General features: G+C 35.0%; 1 protein-coding gene across 3 annotated transcripts in view; it reads right to left on the bottom strand.

The window, feature by feature from the left end:
* The window catches only part of Rngtt (RNA guanylyltransferase and 5'-phosphatase), a 219,011-nt gene that overhangs the window by 105,819 nt on the left and 91,899 nt on the right, over positions 1-21,293 (bottom strand). For all 3 annotated transcript variants that reach the window (XM_048353850.1, XM_048353852.1, XM_048353851.1), the window contains exon 13: positions 8,846-8,946. In XM_048353850.1, coding sequence (XP_048209807.1) covers positions 8,846-8,946 — 101 coding nt within the window. The remainder of the gene's footprint in view (positions 1-8,845; positions 8,947-21,293) is intronic.

The following is a 21,293-nucleotide window of genomic DNA, read 5'->3' as shown; positions in this document are numbered from 1 at the left end:
AAGGTATTAAACACTCTCTCATCATAATTCTTCATACCAAATTAAATGACTTGATTCAAAACAGACTGTAAAAATTAAAGGAATATAATTCTATTACTAATTACTTTAATAGAGCTATTTATTCATAACTGATTTTAGTTGAGCAATTCATAGTGGCTAAAAAGCCCTAACGTTTCCTCCTATGATCATTAAAATATAACAAGAATTTGAACTTGGGGTGTTCAACAATGGATATGGTAACTTCATAAATACTTTAGGATAAATCTAATATTGCAAACTAAAAAAACTGCTCACTGTAAAAATTAAGACATTGGCCTACAACATCACTGTCTTCATTTTACTAAGCTTAGAAAAATCTTTCAATCATTTCTATATATGTTTGTGATTACATCTAACTCACATATGAGAGAAAGCATGTATAACATAAGAAACTAAATACAAGGTCACATACATATATGCAAATTGGCTGAAGTATAGTATACAGAAGAGAGGATTCTAATGGTCTCTGAATAACTTGTAGTTTAACAAAATAATCATGAGGAAGCTGAAATATGTTTTGTTAGAGGGAGATGAGTTTAGGGGATAGATGCATAGAAACAAGAATGGTAGGCAAAGATAGTAATAATACTCAATGGATACACATGAAAGCAGAACCAGGTAACTTAAGAGAGAGCTAAGATAGATGGGAAGGAGAAAATTATGGAAGGGGTGACACTGATCAAGATGTTGTATTCATAAACTGACTAGTTGAATTGACTGCTTAAAAGATAATTTTAATTATATAAATTATTATTTCTTTATTAAACTAATACAGTACTACAGAAAACTCCCTTTTGAAAAGCATACAATATAAAATTAGGAAGAGCAATATATTTTTAGAATTCTCCACTCTTCAAGGATAATCTAAGGATTTCTGATGATCCTAAAAATAATATCAAGATTCTAAAACCAAAAAAGGGGCTTTCATGTAATGTTTTTTTTTTTTTTTGGCCAGTCCTGGGCCTTGGACTCAGGGCCCGAGCACTGTCCCTGGCTTCTTCCCGCTCAAGGTTAGCACTCTGCCACTTGAGCCACAGCGCCGCTTCTGGCCGTTTTCTGTATATGTGGTGCTGGGGAATCGAACCTAGGGCCTCGTGTATCCGAGGCAGGCACTCTTGCCACTAGGCTATATCCCCAGCCCTCATGTAATGTTTTAAGAATATGTTTCTTATAAAAAATAAACAGAAATAATAAAATTAACATTTCAAATTTACTTTTAGGACCTTGACAAAAGTACACATTAGTGAACAATGTTGCAATATAACCTTTTATTACCCATTATATTAAAATGATTGTACTTTGATATAAATTAAATCACAATTGAAAGCTTCTTTCTTCAAAATGTCTAATGATACATTTAAACTGAAGACAAATCAACAGTCAACCAACAACAATATACTTAAACCCTAGAGGGCCAACATTAACTCATTAACTATGTAAACATAAACTGCTTATAGTATAAGGCTTCAAACATCTCCAATAGCTGAGTGTGGTGGTACAAACCTATAATGCCAGCACCCAGGAGGCTAAAGCAGAAGGATTATGGTTTTAAGGTCAACTTATGCTGAATAGCCAGACCCAATCTCAACAACAACAAAAGTCTCCTGCATGGTAGTGAAACTGGTAAAGAGAATATAGTAATACACTGAAAAATTAACAAATTTAATAAATGTAGAGAAAATATTGCATGTGAGAAATGCAAAATAGTAAAAATATTTCACTGCTACTGGTATGTGCAAAGTACATCTAGAAAAGTTAACACATAATTTAAAACACAGGATAATTTTTAAAAAGAAATTTGATAAGTTTCTAACTAAAATTCTGTAAAAGTAGAAATATGTCACAAATGGTAACAAAAATGTTTCTACTTGAAAACATGAAAGTATATAGTTCCAGGTTATGCCATAGTATTTACACAATATTTAGAATGTGGTAGGCCAATCATTAAGCTACACTTTTTATAAGTTCATCCTAAACTTCTTTTGGAATTTGTATGCTCCAAAAAACAACTTTTACTTCTGTCTTTACATGTTAGTTTAACTAAGAATCTTAAGTTATTTCTATCTATCATACAAATATTTTCTTTCTTTTTTAGGTTCCGGACTGTCATGCACGAGAACTATGATTGATTTTAAAACTATTCATCAAAAAGGATTTCAAATACTTCCCCCCCTTTGTTTACATTCAGTTATCATAAATTATTCTTACTCACTTGATACTTTTTCTCTGTATTATATCCCTTTAAAAGGTCAGATGTTCCCTCTTCATAATGAAAAGAAAAACAAAAAGACCTCAAGGGATTAATGTTTGGGGAAAGTGTTTGTGAATTGTTTCATTATAATTAAAGCCTTTTGGATTAAAAAAATTACTAAAATCAATTTTACAACACTACTGTGATAATTTGTGAATAAGAAATTCAATTAAAGATAGATGCTGATGGCTCACTGCTGTAATCCCAGTGATTTGGGAAACTGACATCCTGAAGATCATGGCTTCAGTCCAGCCTATTCAGAAAAGTCCACTAGATTCCATTTCGTGGAAGAATCTGGGCCACAGTGGCGCACCCATGACTGTCACACCAGCGGAAAAAAAATATAGGAGGCTTGAAGTCCAGGTATGTTCCTAGGAAGAAAGTGACACCCTATCTTAAAAGTAATTAATAGTGCATATTGTATGTATGCTTACCTGAACTAGGGAAGGGAAAGAAAAATAAGAGAGGGTATAACAAATAGGACAAGAAATGTACTCACTACCTTATTATGTAACTGTACCCCCTCTGTACATCACCTTGTCAATAAAATTTAATTTAAAAAAAAGTAAACAGTGCAAAGTTGAGCACTAAGAGCTCACATGGCTATACTTCTCTACTTAGGAGGCTGACATCTAAAGATGGTGGTTCAAAGCCAACCTGAGCAGACAAATCCTTGAAACTCTTATCTAGAAATTAACTAGGAAAACATCAGAGGAGGAAGTGAAGCTGAAATAGTAGAGCAACAGCCATAAGTGAAAAAGAGCTGAGTGAAAGGATTAAGTACCTGAATCCCAATACCAGTACCAAAACAGTGCGTGCGCACATACACACACACACACACACACACACACACACACACACACAAACACAGCAAAAAAAAGGATAGGAGAGTGGCTCACAAGCACAAGGCCTTGGGTTGAAACCTCAGTATTTCCCCTTACTCCCAGAAACACTCATTTTAGAAAATTTTCACCAAGTCAGTGCTTGGTTGGCAGGAAGAAATAAAGAACAAACAAATGCTCAATAATGAAGGGGATCTCAAAGAAACATGGGAGGAGGCAAGACTCCCTGAGATAACTCTACTCGTTGGAGATAATATACTTTTGTTGAAATTTATATTTGACCTAATAAAATTTTATGCACTATACTATGTACATACTTTTTGTGTTTTGTTTTTAACATATTGGAATAATCTATTTTCTTAAAAAACAAACTATTCTACTTATGAAATTTGTTTTTGATTCACACTTCATGTCCACAGTCAAAATACTAGTTAACTTAAACACATGGTGTCCACTTTATTCTCTGCTAATATTAACTTATGCCTAGAAGGGAATTGGTTCAATTCTCAATTGTACAGTCATTACTTTGCTCCTGGTAAATAATAAGCTGTCTACAGAAAGGTATTTTAAACCCATGGTGGGCTGGGGATCATAGCTCAGTAGTGAAGAATTCTTGTCCAGCATATGCTCTGGGTTTCATGACCAGCACTGAAGGATATTTAAAAAAAAAAAAAAAAAAAAAAAAGATACTATCTTACTTCTCCTAAATTTTTTTTTCTCTTAGAACTAGTAGCTTATACCTAGTCCTGACTAAACCAGTATTTACTATCATGGTGGCACTTTGATTGGTGATATGATAGATGGTGGCCTGAAAAAATATTTTCTGTAGGAAGCAGGGGGATGAAACATTACAGGAGTAACTAAAACCTACCAAAAAAAAAAAAAAAAAGAAAAAAGAAAAAAGAAAGAAAGAAAAAAGGCAGCCATTCAGAGGAATTGAAGAGAGGTCAGCTGCAGCTCTTCCTTTCTTCTCCTAGGCCATACTAGAAACAAAATATAATCAAAACTGTAAAGTTGTAATCCTAGTTACGAAGAGGCTGAGATCTGCAAGATTCAAAGCCAGGTCCAGCACAAAAATCCATGAGACTCCATCTCCTATTAACTAGCAAAAAGTCAGGAATGAGGTATGGTTCAAGTGTGAGAGAGTACCAAATATGAGCCCAGATCCCTCTTGACAAAAAGGAACCTGACACTGTCACAAGTATATTCTGTAAAGCGCAGTAGGCAAAACATAGTTCTCAAGACATATTGGCCTCGAATTTTTTTAAATAAATTTCTTTGTAATGGAGCTATATACATATGCCTACTATCAATGCTCAGTTTACTACACAATGGCAAAACAGTTGAAACAGAGACTCACAGGCACAAATCCTAAATGTTTACTGTCTGGCCTTGTACAGAAAAAAAAAATGTTCTGACCTTGCTGGAAATCTTCCAACTATGTTTTATAAAACTGGTAGCATTTACTAGGTTCTGGGCTAAAAAAGTGATGCCTAAGGAGATACATGTTTGCTCTAATTTTACCCAAAAGACCACAAACAAGAACACACCAAAGCCACCAGCACAACAATGTGCATCACAGCACAATTTGTCATAGCTAAAATATAGAACCAACCCAGATGCCCGTCAGTAGATGAATGGATCAAGAAAATGTGGTATATATACACAATAGAATTTTATACCTCTATCAGAAAGAGTGACATTGCCCCATTTATAAGGAAATGGAAGGATGTGGAAAAAATTATACTAAGTGAAGTGAGCCAGACCCAAAGAAACATGGACTCTATGGTCTCCCTCATAGGGAATGATTAACACAGGTTTAGGCTAGTCACAGCAGAGGATCACAAGAGCCCAATAGCTATGCCCTTATGAACACATACGATGATAAGTGAAATGAACTCCAGGTTATGGAAACAACTGTTATTTCACTGTTGTAATTACTTTCAACATGCCATGTGAAACCATAGCTTCTATTGTTGATGATCGTCTTGTATCCCCTTCCTGTGGTTATACCTGCACTATCACTGTATCTTATCTGAGTACATTGGAAACTGTATATACTGATATTAAAACTAGGAAAATGAAAGGGAATACCAAAATCGAGAGACACAGGATAAAAAGACAAATGACCACAAAAGCAATACCTGCAAAACTGTTTGGTGTAATCCAACTGAACAATTCATGGGGGGGGGGGGGGGGAGGGAGTAAAAGAGGGAAGGGAGAGGGGGGAATGAGGGAGGAGGTAACAAATAGTACAAGAAATGTATCCAATGCCTAACATATGAAACTGTAACCTCTCTGTACATCACTTTGACAATAAATAAGAAATAAATAAATAAAAAGTGATGCCTAAGGAGATACATGTTTGCTCTAATTTATACACTGTGCAATGTACACATGTATTAAGACACCACAAGATATACTACATGAATGGATATAATTTGTTTTCTTCTATTAGTTGAAAATAAATTCATAAAATTATAAATAAGCCTAAGTGGGCTGACACATGTACAAATACAACCTGTGGTTATTTTCCAGATAATGGACACACAATTGGAAAGAAATACTTGACAACTGCAAGAATTTCCACAGTGGCTCTCTAACACATAGAGTAAGAGTCATTATTCTAGGGAAGACCAAATGAAAGCCCCCACAACTTGCCCTTCCTGTCAGAAGAACAAACCAATAGCAATAACATATCCCCTAGGGAAGTGCAGAGATTAGTACCACCACCAAAGACTTTAGAATGATTATGAATTATCATAAATTTAATCAGGTTGTTATACCAATTGCAGCTGCTATTCCAGATGTGCTTGCTATCTTTAATGAAGCAAAGCAATACAGCTTCTAAAATCTTATATACAAATACAAGTTGGCAAACACTTTTGTATCTAAACTAATTTGAAGTGCTATCAGAAGACAGTTCCCCTGGCATGATCAACAATATATTCTATGACCATAATATGGCCTTTTTACTCTCTGCCCTCATTTCATCCACAGTGATCTTTTAAATATTTATCACATATGATCTTATATGCTATATATATAAGATTAGACTATATCATATTATGTTACATTACATATAGTATTATATATTATATATGATTGTTAGTATTTTACTATGACATGCAGCAGCACAAATGTTAAATGTGTAATTTGATTAATTTTTCCAAGTGATAGGCCATCATCCAAATTCCAGTTACAAAAACAAAGAGACTTAAGAGTGGTATAACTGAAACTGAAGCCCAGGCAGTGCATTTCAGAGCCCCTTTGCTTAAGAGGAACTACTGCACTAGTTTGTAGGATAGGAGAGCTATTTTCTTTGTTTGTATGTAAATTCATTTGTCAATGGCAGGTATATGAGTTGTTTACATCTCTTGACTATTATGAATAATGTTGCTAAAAGTTTCATATACAAATTTCTATGTGGACAAAGGTTTTTAATTCCCTTGGCTAGTGATGGATTATTTCGTAAAATAGAACATTCTGAGAAACTACCTGCTTGGCAAAGTGACCGCACCAATTTACAATATCACCGTTAATATCTGAGAATTTCCAGTTCACATTATCTCATTACCATTTATTGGTGTCTTTTAAATCTTTTCTTCAGAAACTAGTCTCTTTTAACAACTTGTGAGATTATGCAAATAAGTCAAAGATATGTACGTTAAAAGGGAGTATGAACTTTTAAATCTATTAGAACAACAAAAATAATAGTAAATCTCTAAATGCTTACTATAGTACTAAGTTCTGTTCTAAATATTTTATATATTTAATCCTCATAAAAGTCTTAAAAGGCCAATTTCTATTTTATTGATGAAGAACCTGAGAAATAGATAAAAATTAATATGCTCAAGGCCAGTTAGTGAGCAGATTTCAACTCAAGAAAACCAGCTCAAGGATCTGTTCTCTTACCTACTGTGCATAAGTAAGTTTAAACCACTTGCTCTAAGTCACTTACTGTATACAAGAATTTACAATTTCCAGAGTACAAGTCTGTACTAACCTTTGTTATTCTAGCTTTTGATAATAACTGGTTGCAGATTACTTAATATAAAGCCACAATATTTCTAAACCATAAGTAGCTCCCAGGTAAAAATCCATATTTGTATATCTAATAAAATTAAACACTGTAAATTGCAAAAACATACAAGTTAGTTTAGGCCATGATAAACTAATGTTAATATATCTTACATTTTCCAAAAGAATAATGAAGAGTGAAAAGAGGGGTAGAGGCGTGTCTTAGGTAATAGAGCACCTGCCTAGCAAGAGCAAGGTGGCCTTGCTCTTGCTAGGTAAAGAGGAAAAGGAGAGAAGTTGAGATTTTCATTGCCATCAATAGGATATTCAACATAGATTTTTCTATTTGTACTAAGTTAGAATAAATACCAGAAACTACTACCACATTACTGTAACTGCTGAAATTCAAAGCCTTCCCTAGAAAATGAAGCTTTATAAAAACAACAACAAACCACTACAGATACTTTAACCTTCACAGAAGAAAAACCAAGAGAAAAAATTAGCTTTTTGGGGGAATCTTAGAATCTTAGTACCACTACATTAGTACATACCACTGTTTTGTTTTGGGTTGGGTTTTTTTTTCCTTTTTTGAAAAAGTCTTGTAACAGGTTTCCTGAGTGCTAAGATTACAATAGTGCCATCAGGCTTAGTCATACTGTGCTTGTTATGATTCATGGCTACTCTTTTTTTCAAACAATTACAGACATATTTGTAACAATGCTCTCCCAAAATACAGAATTTCTATGAAGTTTGTTGTCTAATTTCTTATTTGAAAGCTCTTCATATGAATAAATGTAGTAACTAATGGAGTAACATTTTAATATAAGTTACCATATGACATCTCATTATTACATATTACAATTTTGAATGGTAACATCCATGTTAAATAAACCATTTACTTATATTGATATAAATTACATATGCCTATCTAGAACTCATCTTAAACTTCATGTGTTCCAAAATATACTACAATAAAAATATTTTTGTAAGATATATAAAGGAAAATATATTTTAAAATGTACTAAGAATAAAAGCATTGAATTACATGTTGCATATTTAATTACTATGAGCAACTTTAATTTTTAATATGGCATATTCTATGAGGTACTTTTATGGAACTGATATTTGAACTCAAGTCCTCATATTTGCTAGGCAGGTGCTGTACTACTTAAGCCACATCACCAGTTCTCATGTGGCTTTTAAGTAATTCTAAGATCTATGACCTATAAAAGGCAAAACTAATAAGCTGGGTGCCAGTGGCTCAGTATTATAATCCTAACTATTTGGGAGGGTGAGATCTGAAGCCAGCTGAGGCAGACACAACCACAAGACTCCTATCTCCAAATATCAGAAAAACTGTAAGTGGAGTCATGGCTCAAGTGGTAGAGTGCTAGCCTTAAGCAAAAACATTTAGCAAAGGGTTGGAGATTTGGCTCAGTGGGAGAAGACTTGCCTGTCAAGTACAAGGTCCTGAGTTCAGTGATCAGCTCTGAGAAAACAAAACAAAACTAAGCAAGAGCTTGAGGCCCTGAGTTCCAGCTCCAATACTGGTACTAAAAAAAAAAAAAAATGCAAAACTAAAACAATGGCTCCATCCAAATTAATTCCTCAGCCTCTACTACTTTAAAAATGAAGTTGTGTGGCAAAAATGGTAGAGCACTAGCCTTAAGCAAAAAAAGCCACAAGCACTTACCCTTCTCCTCCCATTCTTGTTATCTTCAGGCGAAAATCCACAGAATTGAGACTGGGGGGCTTCCATTTCAAAATGTCATCACATCGACCAGGTTTATATTTCTAAAGTAGGTTGAAAGATAATAATTAGAAATCATCTCAAGATTGAAAACTAAATTATTAAACATATTACTCATTAATAAATAAAATTTACTCCATTTCCAAAAATAATTTTGTTATCTTCCAACAAATGATACGCCTTTCCCTGTCAAAGACACAGACTTGTTTGTAATACTGAATGTGCAAATTTTCCAGTTGGCAATCCAGTAACAAAAAGAATTTGATAGAAATTTTAATCACTCTCCTAACAAAGTATATTTAATATGAATATCCCAGACCGTTTTGTAAAAAGGCAACTATGGTACTGAGGAGTCAAAAAGAATAAGCAAAGAGTGTCCATGGGAAGTACAAGCTGGAATATTAAGAGTGAGACCGTATAATTATAAAAACTTTGAGCATTCCCAACTCCACCCATTTACAATCTCTGCCAGAGGATTTTCACACTTACAGACAAAAATCAGTATTCGTCCATTCTTTTACTCATTTTCATGTTGAGTACCCCTCCAAAAATAAAAGAAGTAACTAAATCATTTTTCATGATCTCCAAAATAATATGGCCAGACACATTACATAATAGAGATTTAAACCTTTTAAAAATAAGGTTTTATGATTTGAAATAATCTTGTCGAACTATAAACAAGATAACAGAAGCATTATTTTTATTAAAGGAATAATGAAATCAATATAAATATCAGCAATAAAGTATTATGTCAGCAAAGTATTTACTAAATCACAGGACTTGGCTTCTAGAGAATGGCCATATGGTAAGAGAAGTCTCTAAAACTAAAGTAGGCAGAAAACTAACTTAAGGTGTGATATATTCTTGAGTAAAGCAACGGTTCTCAACTACCAGTGATTTTTGCCCTACAAGATATTTGGCAATGGCTGGAGATGTTTTGTACACCACTGAGAAAGGGAAGGGCATGCTACTGCCATCTAGTGGATAGAGGTCAAGAATGCTACTAAATATACTAAAACACACAGGACAGTGGGCCGCAACTTTAAAAGAAAAAAAAAAAAAAAGTAAAGAAAGAAAGAAAAGTTCAAAATATCAACTTTGAGCCAGACACAGTAGTAGCACATGCTTGTAATCCTTGCACTTAAGCACTTTGGGGAATGAAGCAGGAAGATCTTGAGTTCAAGGTCAGCCAGGCTATGTAACAAGTTCCCATTTAGCCGCTGGTCTACATAGTGAGACAGGGAGGGATGGAGGAGGAGGAGAGGAAAAAGGAAGGGAGGGATGGGGAGAGTCAGAAAAATGAGAGGAAGGGGAGGGAAACGGGAAGGAGAGGGTCAATTGTGCAAGGGTTGAGAAATCCTGGTGTAAATGAAGCTAGGGGTAGGAACAGCAAAGGTGACATTTTCAGTCTTTTTCCTCTACCAACTTAATGTCAAACAAGTTCAATGTGGGGCTTTATCATTTGTAAAATTACAGTAATAACATTTTGTATGTGTCAAACAGGATATCCAGACCAGAGATATTCAAAATACCTTGCAGCTGTACGGTATCATTTTCACACGGTGAAATGAGCAGTTAGTTATATTCCAAACCCTACACTAAAAACTGACACATAGTACACTCTTCATATATTTATGGTATGATCCCTATCCTCTTTTTTTGGGGGGAGGGGAAGTCCTGGGGCTTGAACACCGGGCCTAAGCACTATCCTTGGCTTCTTTTTGCTTAAGGCTAGCACTCTACCACTTGAGCCACAGCGCCACTTCTGGCTTTTTCTATATATGTGGTGCTGAGGAATCAAACCCAGTGCTTCATGTATGCAAGGCAAGCAATCTACCACTAGGGCATATTCCCATTTTAATATGAGGGCATATCCTCATTTTAATAGCATTTTTAAAACTCTTCATTCTGGTATTTCGTTTCCAGGAAACCAAAGAAGTTCTAGATGGTAATCCTACTAGAAGAAGTAAAATAATGGAATCTTTTTGTTCTTCCTATTTTTTTTTTAAATTCAGGGCCCTGAGCTTGCAAGACAAATACTCTACCATTTATACCACACTCTTAGCATTTTTCTTTTTTCAGATAAGTTTTTATACTTTTTGCCTAGGACTTTCTCAGACCTCAATCTTCCTTACCTACACTACACCTTCCTTACAGCTCCACTACCACGTCCCAGCTTTTTCTTTCCCATCGTTACCAATGCTGGCCTGAAAGTGCAATCTTCCTATGTCCAGCTCCCAAAAGGCTGAACTTACAGGCATTACTCATCTTCCTCAGCTTTTTTTCTTGGCAGTTCTGGGGCTTAAACTCAAGGCCTTAACCTCACTAACTATGCACTCTCACTACTGATTTTGCTGATTATTTTTTAGACAGGGACTCATTCCTACTTACGTTAGGATCCTAGTGGCTAGGATAACAGACACATGCTATCATGTCCAACTCTTTGTTAAGGGGTCTCAAGAATTTTTTCTGCCCAAGCTGGCCTCAAACTTGACATTCTGGGTCTCCCAACTAGTAGGACTACAGGTGTGAGCCACCAGTGACCACCCCAGTCCATTGTTTAATAAAGACATGTTCTTCACACATCTATTACTTGTTCTTATACACCTATAATTGAGGAAATATTTGCAAATTGTATACCCATAAAGGGTTAATATATAAGTAAGCTATATAACTTAATAATGAAAGTATAAATAATGACTCAAATATGGGCAAAGGATCTAAACACATCCTTATCAGAAGAAAAATATTATGAGACAGCCCAGAGACATTTGAAAAGGCACTCCGCTTCTCTAGTCAACAGGGTACTGCAAATCAAAACCTTACTGGAAGTTCACTGCATATCTTTTAGGATGAGTATTAATTACCAAAAAGACAAGAGATAACAAAAATTCTTGAGACCATGGAGGAAAAGGAAACTATAGGATGTAAACTGATGCAACCACTATAGAAAATAGCTTTGAAATTCCCAGAAAAAAAAAAAGACAAACATAAAACCACCATATATGACCCAGTAATTTCACTTGTGAATATATCCAAAGGTTTGGAAAACAGGATCAACTAAGAGATATCTTCATTCTCTTGTTAATATAACATTAATATAATATACACAAAAAACTTAAATATCTTTCAGTAGATGAATGATAAAGGTATAATATAAGCATATTACATATTTATGTATTACATATTATATCATATATTTCAGCTTTAAGAAAGGAAAGGGCTAGGCAGAAGCTTATAGACATATACACAGTTATAAAAATTGTAAAGAATTTAATAACATATAAAGCTCAGCATGGATACAAATATAATGTGATCAGAAAGATCATTGAAAGTTCCTAGAAGAAATAAAATTTAAGAAAGAATTACACATACACTAAGACATAAAGTAAGCATTTCAGATACCTGGAATGAAGACATTCAGAATGCACAGAAGTCAAATACAGTACTGAACATTCACCCCAACCCTTTTTCTTTTTGGCAATACTGGGGATGGAACCCCAGATGGTGTACATGTCAGACAAGTGCTTCATCAGTTGAGCCACATGCCCCCAGCCTGAGAATCTACTTTTACAAACACTAAAAATATCACTGTAAACGAGACAGACACAATATGTGCCTTCATGATACTTACAGTCTAGCAAGGGAACTAGAAATTTTAATACAACTAAAAATCAATACATTTGTAAATGCTTTGGAGTAAGAGCACAGGAGTCACACTGGCCTATCAGACTAGACTTTACACAAAAACACACCTAATGTGACATTAAAAGGATAAGTAACGATGAAAACTGTTTGAGGCAGGAGCAACTTCTGTAATTACGCATACAATAAGCAGGGTGAGAACGTTGCAGGGGTGACAATGATCAAGATGCTTTATGTCAGAATGGCACTGCCCCATTCATAAGGAAATGGAAGGATTTGGAAAAAATTATACTAAGTGAAGTGAGCCAGACCCAAAGAAACATGGACTGTATGGTTTCCTTCATAGGGAATAATTAGTACATGTTTAGGCTAGTCAGAGCAGAAGATCACAATAGCCCAATAGCTACGCCCTTATGAATACATAAGATGATGCAAAGTGAAATGGACTCCATGTTATGGAAATTAGTGCTATATCACTGTTGTAATTATTCGACATGCCATGTGAAACTGTAGCTTCATTGTTCCTCTTGTATCCCCTTCCTGTGGTTGTGCCCCTGCTATCACTGTATCTCATCTGAGTACCCTGGATACTGTATATACTGGTATTAGAACTAGGGAAGGGAAAGGGAATATAAAAATCAAGAGACAAAGGATAAAAAGACAAATGACTCCAAAAGCAAAACTTACAAAACCATTTGATATAAACCAACTGAATAACTCATGGGGGGGGGGGGGTAATGTGGGAGGAGGTAACAAGTTGAACAAGAAATGCACCCACTGCCTTACATATGAAACTGTAACCCCTCTGTACATCACCTTGACAATAAATAAATGATTATTCATTTTTTAAAAGATGCTTTATGTCACTGGGCACCAGTGGCTCACCTCTATAATCCTAGCTACTTAAGAGGCTGAGATCTGAGGATCATGGTTCAAAGCAAGCCGGGGCAGGAAAGTCCATGAGACTCTTATCTCCAATTAATCACAAGAAAACCTGTAAGTGATGTTGTGGCTCAAAGTAGTAGAGCAATAGTTTGGAACAAAAGAGCTCAGGGACAGCACTCAGGCCCTGAGTTCAAGCTACACGGCCAACAAACAAAAAACAACAACAACAACAAGAGGCACTGTGTTCATAAACTGCGTTGGTATATGGCACCTTTGCAGAACTACTTAAAGATAATAAAATTTTTGAAGAGTTAAGAGCGTTTTAACCATGTACTAAATTTTTTATTAAAGTACAAATCTTTATTTAAAAATTAATTAGAGCTGGGAATATGGCCTAGTGGCAAGAGTGCTTGCCTCGAATACATGAAGCCCTGGGTTCAATGCTCCAGCACCACATATAGAGAAAATGGCCAGAAGTGGCGCTGTGGCTCAAGTGGCAGAGTGCTAGCCTTGAGCAAAAAGAAGCCAGGGACAGTGCTCAGGCCCTGAGTCCAAGGCCCATGACTGGCAAAAAAAAAATATATATATATATATATATATATTTAAATCTTTTTAAATATTTCCTTCTAAAATTTACAATTATAAGCACAAGGCACAGGAAGTTTCAATAATAAACTCTCTTTTTTCCACAATTCTAGTAGGCCCTAAGATGCTAAAATCAGAGTATTAACAAACATTAAGAAGTATACTTAAAAGAGCTGAAGCAAATGGCTCAAGTGATAAAAGAGAGCCTATTTATTAAGTGCAAGGTCCTGAGGTCAAACCCATGCACATTCATACTTATACACACACACACACACACACACACACACACATATATCTAGACAAATTTTGCAAAGTGCAACTTAGTATGCTACTTTCTTAAAAAGTGTAGCGGGAATAAGAATGTTTTAACATCTTAGAATCTGCATAAGGAAATTGTGAAAAAAAAATAAGAAGGAAGTCTGAGAAATCAAAGGAAGGGGTAACATTGTCCAAATGAGAAATGTGCTCATTACCTGACTTACCTGACTTATGCCTTATATAACACCTTAATAATAACAATGAAAGAATATTTTTTAAATGTTTAGTTATATTAAAAAATTAACAGGGAGGGAAAAAATTAACAGAGATGGCTACATATTCTTGATACATGAAGCTTCTGAACCATCTGAATATATCTTCTACTGAAAAGCTAAAACTAAAAAGGTGCCATTGTAAAACACAATTTTTTTTTAATCTACCATTATTGTTCCAGCATTAGATGTAACTATCTCTAGTGGCTCACGCCTATAATACTAGCTACTCAGGAGGCTGAATTCAAAGCCAACCCTGGCAGAAAAGTATGTGAGACTCTTCAATTAACCACTAAAAAGCCAGAAGTAGACTTGGCTCAAGTGATAGAGCATCAGCCCTGAGCAAAAACGCTCAAAGACAGCACCCAGGCCTTGATATACATGCTACCTATATAAAAAGAACTATCACTAATTCATCATTTATACTGAAAACTGTGTACTCTGTTTTTACCCTCAAGTAGTTAACTGGTTCCTTACATTCTCATGAAGTCTTTACTAACATTTATTTAGCCTTTCTCTACCATTAATGTCACCATTAACTATTGTTTTTACTTATGCAGTAACATTATTGTATCTATAGCCTGCTATGACTGATTACAGATTGATCTACAACTGTTTGTTCTGTCAAAAAAATTCAAGGGAAAATCATGTATTTGGGAGATAAGAATGATAAAAGAGTACATGGATCAAGATGCACTGTACTCATAAACTATCATGATGAAATCCTTCAAACAACTACTTAAAGATGATAAGAAAATACAGAAATAAAATTTTAAAAAGAAATTTAGATAATGATGTTTCTTTTTTGTTCCTTACACAAAGCAGTCTAATAATATTTTGCTATGCTTTAAAATTTGAACAAGAAAAAAATTATATATACAAGGTTCATTTTCTTTCTTGGCACTTCATTATTATCAATTCCTTGGAATTGACTGTATTTTTTAATTTCAAAAAAATGGAAAAGGTAGAATGACACTTTTTCCAGTTTGGCAGGAAACAAAGCCTTCCTTCAACTGAAGACCTATCAAAATATGCAAGCAAATGTCATGGAAACAGAAGCTCTCACCATGGTAACACCATTCCTGCTACAGAGAAAAAGCACTCTAATTCATGTGTACTTCAAGAAAGGGCATTAGACTAATTCCAATTTTCATTTTATAATCTATCCATATCAGTCATTATACCTGGCAGCAGTAAAGATTTAATAAAACATTAATATTTTACAAGAACACTTTATTAAACCAAAAACTGACTATAAATTTATATGCCAACTAAGGCCAAAGACAAAAAAAGTCAAGCTATCCTACCTTAAAGATAATCAAGGCAGTGATATAAACATTTAAAAAAAAGGGGGGGGGGGGGGGACTGGGAATATGGCCTAGCGGCAAGAGTGCTTGTCTCGTATACATGAAGCCCTAGGTTCAATTCCTCAGTACCACATATATAGAAAATGGCCAGAAGTGGCACTGTGGCTCAAGTGGCAGAGTGCTAGCCTTGAACAAAAAGAAGCCAGGCCCGGACTGGCAAAAAAAAAAAATATATATATATATATATATCACTTTTGCCTGAGAGTACATAAGTAAATATTTTATTAAGCACAACAGACATTGTAGATAAAATATTGTCATTGTCCTAAAAGCAAAACAAAAATATTTGTAAGATTTATAACCTTAACGAATTATACAACTTAGCATATACAATTCTTTTTATTTCAAAATGATTATTAATAGTATAAAAAAAATCTTCTCTAGAAACGCTGTCTGCAGATGAAAAAGCAAAATCAAAGATGAGCTTTAAAAGGTTAAAACTAAAGTTCATTTATCATAAGTCAAATATACTACATTAAATCCATTAAATCCCCTTATTAATGTTACCAATTTTATAAGTTAAATTCAATAATCTAATAGCTATGAATGAAAAATCCACTACCTACAGTACATCAAAATATCAAACTGTAATTTTAAATTAGTCACTGTTAGGTAATCAACTACAAAAAATTAGCAATTCAAAATAATAAAATTATAGAACTGACAACTATAAAAAAAGAAATCTAATAAAAACCTACTTGGTTTGTAATACAAACTGTTAATGAAATAGAAAATTTAAATGAAACTGCTTTGAATGATGAAGGCATGAACTTTAATCCTTAGAAAGAATAAAAGTTTATATTGAAATTAAATGCAAAGAAAATATACTGAAGAAAATACAAAGAAAAAAATCTCAGTGTTTTTTTTCAATTAAAGCTAACATTTCAAATTATGTAGCATTATGCTATAGATTAAATGTCTATGTTCCCATGAAATTCATATAGTAAAATCCTAACCTCAAAATGATGGTAAGACATGGCCTCTGGGGCAATTGGGTAAGAATAGAGCTCTCATTTAGATACTAAGGGCTTAATAAAAGGATTCATGAGAGCTCCTCCATCCCTTTCCTAAGTGGTATCCTGTCAAAGATGACACTCTATGAACCAAGACATGGATCCAGGAACAAGGCACTGACCTCTTCTATGCCTGAAATACATATGTGCTTTCAAAGCTATCTACAATAGACCTGAGCAACTCATAACTTGAAATCACATGGAACAGGCTATATCACTGTCATAAAGTTACAGTTCAACACATTAATACTATCCTCCAAAACTAAGAATTTACTTTATGCTCTTTATCACAAATACTGTGGGTACTTGATTTATTTTTACCATAATTTCATCCAACATCCACTAGAATGCCACCACTCAACAATTTAAAATTTTTACTTCATTAAATACATTATGGTCCTTTTTGGTCTTGGAGGATTGCTGTAACTTTTGGAGCATCATTTGCTTTGGGAAGAAGCATATTTTCACAAAATTAAGGACAAGAAAACAGTCAGCAAATGACACAATATTTTAAACTGAGCTTATCTGAATCAACTGAGCTTTGTAATGCACGTGTGGCTGGGAATATGGCCTAGTGGCAAGAGTGCTTGACTCCTATACATGAAGCCCTGGGTTCGATTCCCAAACATATTATATAGAAAATGGCCAGAAGTGGCACTGTGGCTCAAGTGGCAGAGTGCTAGTCTTGAGCAAAAAGAAGCCAGGGACAGTGCTCAGGCCCTGAGTCCAAGGCCCAGGACTGAACAAAAAAAAAAAAAAGAGTGTAATGCACATGTAAGAATTTTTTTTTTTAGTTTCTTCTGAAAACTACGTTTGATCACGTTCAGTCAAAACCTTGTGAAATTAATGCTAGAATAAGCCTACCTTACTATACTCCTGGAGGTACCTTTTTCAGCTCTGATTTTCCATATAACTTCTGCAAATAAAACTTAATCTACTTTGACTAACCTAGGGTTTTCATCCAAATTAGATACTAGTATACTACACTTTATTTTCTTGCTAAAACTACTGACTGGATATAAAATGATGCTTATGGAAATGAACTCCAAGAAATGGAAGCAAGAGGGGTTTTGTTTGTTTGTTTTGTTTTTTGCCAGTCCTGGGGTTTGAACTCAGGGCCTGGGCACTGTCCGTGAGTTTTTTTGCTAACACTTTCCCACTTGAGCCACAACGCCTTCTAGCTTTTTCTGTGTATGTGCTACTGAGAAATCGAACCCAGGGCCTCATGCATGCTAGGCAAGCACTCTACCACTAAGCCACCTTTCCAGCCCATCAAGAGGATTTTTTATTGTACTGTTTGCAGTTCTTTTTTTTTTCCCCCTTTCCTTTTTTCTTTGGTTTATTCCTTTCTGTCCCAGTTTTTTATTTCTGTACTCTTTATCTTGTATATGTTTGTCTGACTTGGAGAAGGGAAGGGGAAACACAGAAACAGTGGGACAGAGGGTAAACCAATTCAGCAGTGATAATCACTAGACTCTTTATGTTGGAAATGAACTTTACACCCTGGACAGAGAGAAGTCAAGAGGGGAAAAACTGAGAGAGAATGAGAGAGGGAGTGACACTGTTCAAAAGGAAATGTACTCATTACCTGACTTGTGTAACTGTAAACCCTCTGTATATCACCTTTACAGTAAATTTTTTGAATCTTTAAGAAAAAATAATTAATAATAATAATAAAGAACAACAAAGATTTAAGAAAAACAACATTGGTTAGTTTTGTTTTTCCTTTTTCTCCTAAAAATAAGTAAAGTATGTGCCATTCTGGTACATGGATATGTTTCTTGAAATACAATATTTAACCAAAAGTTAAGCATACTTCTTCTAAGTTTACTTTGGGGGAGATTTGACCTTAAGAGAATTATCCCTTTAATGTATCATCTTTAACACCATCTTCAACAATTCATCATGATTCAAAACATTTTCTTCTTTTTAGCAATACTAGTACCTTCCTATTTTTAATATGACTCAACTCATTGTAATTAATGTACAAAAGCAGAATCATCTTATAATGTTTAGGGACTACTGAAACCATCTTGACTGATAGCTCGGCAAATGCAATAGTAAGAGACTGGAGGATTGGCCTCTAGACATAGAGAACCATTACAGAGGAAAAACTGCAGAATTTGTTGAACCCCTCAATTTAAAAATAAAGATTAAAAGTTATCAATATTTTATATATGACTGTTAAGGGGGAATGGGGAGAGAGTAGAGACTAGGTCTGCAAAACCAAAAACTTGTTGTCAAATAGTATTTCCCACAGGTTTGGGTCAGCGACCCTACATTATGTAACTAAAACCAAACAACTACTCCTAGGCATCTATCCTAAACAGCAAAACCCAAGATATCAAAAAGACATTTGTACTTCCATGTTTATCACGGCACAATTCACAATAGCCAAAATATGGAAACAACCCAGATGCCCCTCCACAGACGAATGGATCCAAAAAATATGGTACTTATACACAATGGAATACTACATAGCGATTAGGAATGGTGAAATATTGTTATTCGCAGGGAAATGGTCAGAATTTGAACAAATAATGTTGAGTGAGACAAGCCTAGAACACAGAAAACAAAGGGGCATGATCTCCCTGATATATGACTGTTAACAAAGGGAGACGGAGAGACAGTAGAGACCAAGTCTGTGAATACTGTATATGTTCTTGATACATTGTATATTGCATATATGTCTACCTGACCTAGACAAGGGATAGAAAAACAGGTCGTAAGATATCACAAGAAATGTACACACTGCCCTACTATGTAAACTGCACCCTCTTTGCACAACACCTTGTAAAAAAAAAATTATGTTCAATTAATTTAAAAAAAAAGAATAAATGTGGCTGCAATCTTGAGTTACAATCTTAAGCTGCAGACCTCCCGAACCCCCCCCCCCAAAAAAAAACCAAACAACTACTCAACATATAAAGGTCAAAAATAGACCTCTCAGTGGATCACAACAGCTCAAAAGCTATGTATGTATGTTCATATAAGACCAGGATAAGCAAACTCTATTGTTGACATTACATTTAAAGTCCTAGGTGAATTTCCTTTGGCGTAGGCCACGTGGCTATAGTATATGTTTTTGGTACACTGTGTATTGTATGTATGTCTACCTGATCTAGGGAAGGGAAAGAAAAACAGGGTGTAAGATATCACAAGAAATGTACACACTGCCCTATTATGTAACTGTACCCCTTTTGCACAACACGTTGTCAAAAATTTTTTAATTAATAAATTTTTTTAAAAGTTATCAATATTTTAACATTTTTAAAAGAATGCCTCCACATACATATTATTTTGTCCTAACAGTGTATCTTTTAGCTGACTTTATCTAAAAGACTTAATAGTTTCCCAGAAGAAAAATGTATAAATGTTGGTAAATTTTATCTTAAAGGTTCTTAATCTGATCGAGGATCCTACATTTTTTGTTTGAAACTTGCTTTTAAGACAAAGCCCAAAAAAGAACTTTAAAATTTACAAATTTTACAAAGACAGATTCAGAAATTACACTATATTAGGTTCAACAGAGATTAGTTCATAACATTAAGCTACAATAGCTGTGGTAAGCTGAAAATTGGTCCATAAAGATGTTCAAGATTCTGTGAATGTTATTTTATATGACAACAGAAATTTTGCAGATATGATTAAATTAAGAAAAGAGGAGGGCTGGGGATATAGCCTAGTGGCAAGAGTGCCTGCCTCGGATACACGAGGCCCTAGGTTCAATTCCCCAGCACCACATATACAGAAAACGGCCAGAAGCGGCGCTGTGGCTCAAGTGGCGGAGTGCTAGCCTTGAGCGGGAAGAAGCCAGGGACAGTGCTCAGGCCCTGAGTCCAAGGCCCAGGACTGGCCAAAAAAAAAAAAAAAAAAGAAAAGAGGAAACTGGTCTGGATTATTCAGGTGAGTCCTAACTTCAATCAAAAGTGCCTTTATGGGGCTGGGGATATGGCCTAGTGGCAAGAGCGCTTGCCTCGTATACATGAAGCCCTCGGTTCGATTCCCCAGCACCACATATACAGAAAATGGCCAGAAGTGGCGCTGCGGCTCAAGTGGCAGAGTGCTAGCCTTAAGCAAAAAGAAGCCAGGGACAGTGCTCAGGCCCTAAGTCCAAGGCCCAAGACTGGCAAAAAAAAAAAAAAAAGGTGTCTTTATGTGAGAGATATAAAAGAGGATTTGAGGGGCTGGGGATTTAGCTCAGCAGAAGAGCGCCTGCTTAGCAAGTGCAAGGCCCCAAGTTCGGTCCTCAGCTCTGGGGAAAAAAAAAAAAAAAATCCATAAAAGAGGATTTGACACAGAAGATGATGCTGTGACCACTGAAGCAAGATGTCACAGAAACCAAAAAAAAAAAAAAAATGCAAAG

The sequence above is a fragment of the Perognathus longimembris genome, chromosome 9 (assembly GCF_023159225.1).
Source record: "Perognathus longimembris pacificus isolate PPM17 chromosome 9, ASM2315922v1, whole genome shotgun sequence".
Taxonomy (NCBI): Eukaryota; Metazoa; Chordata; class Mammalia; order Rodentia; family Heteromyidae; genus Perognathus; species Perognathus longimembris.
This window is presented reverse-complemented; position numbering and strand designations above follow the sequence as displayed.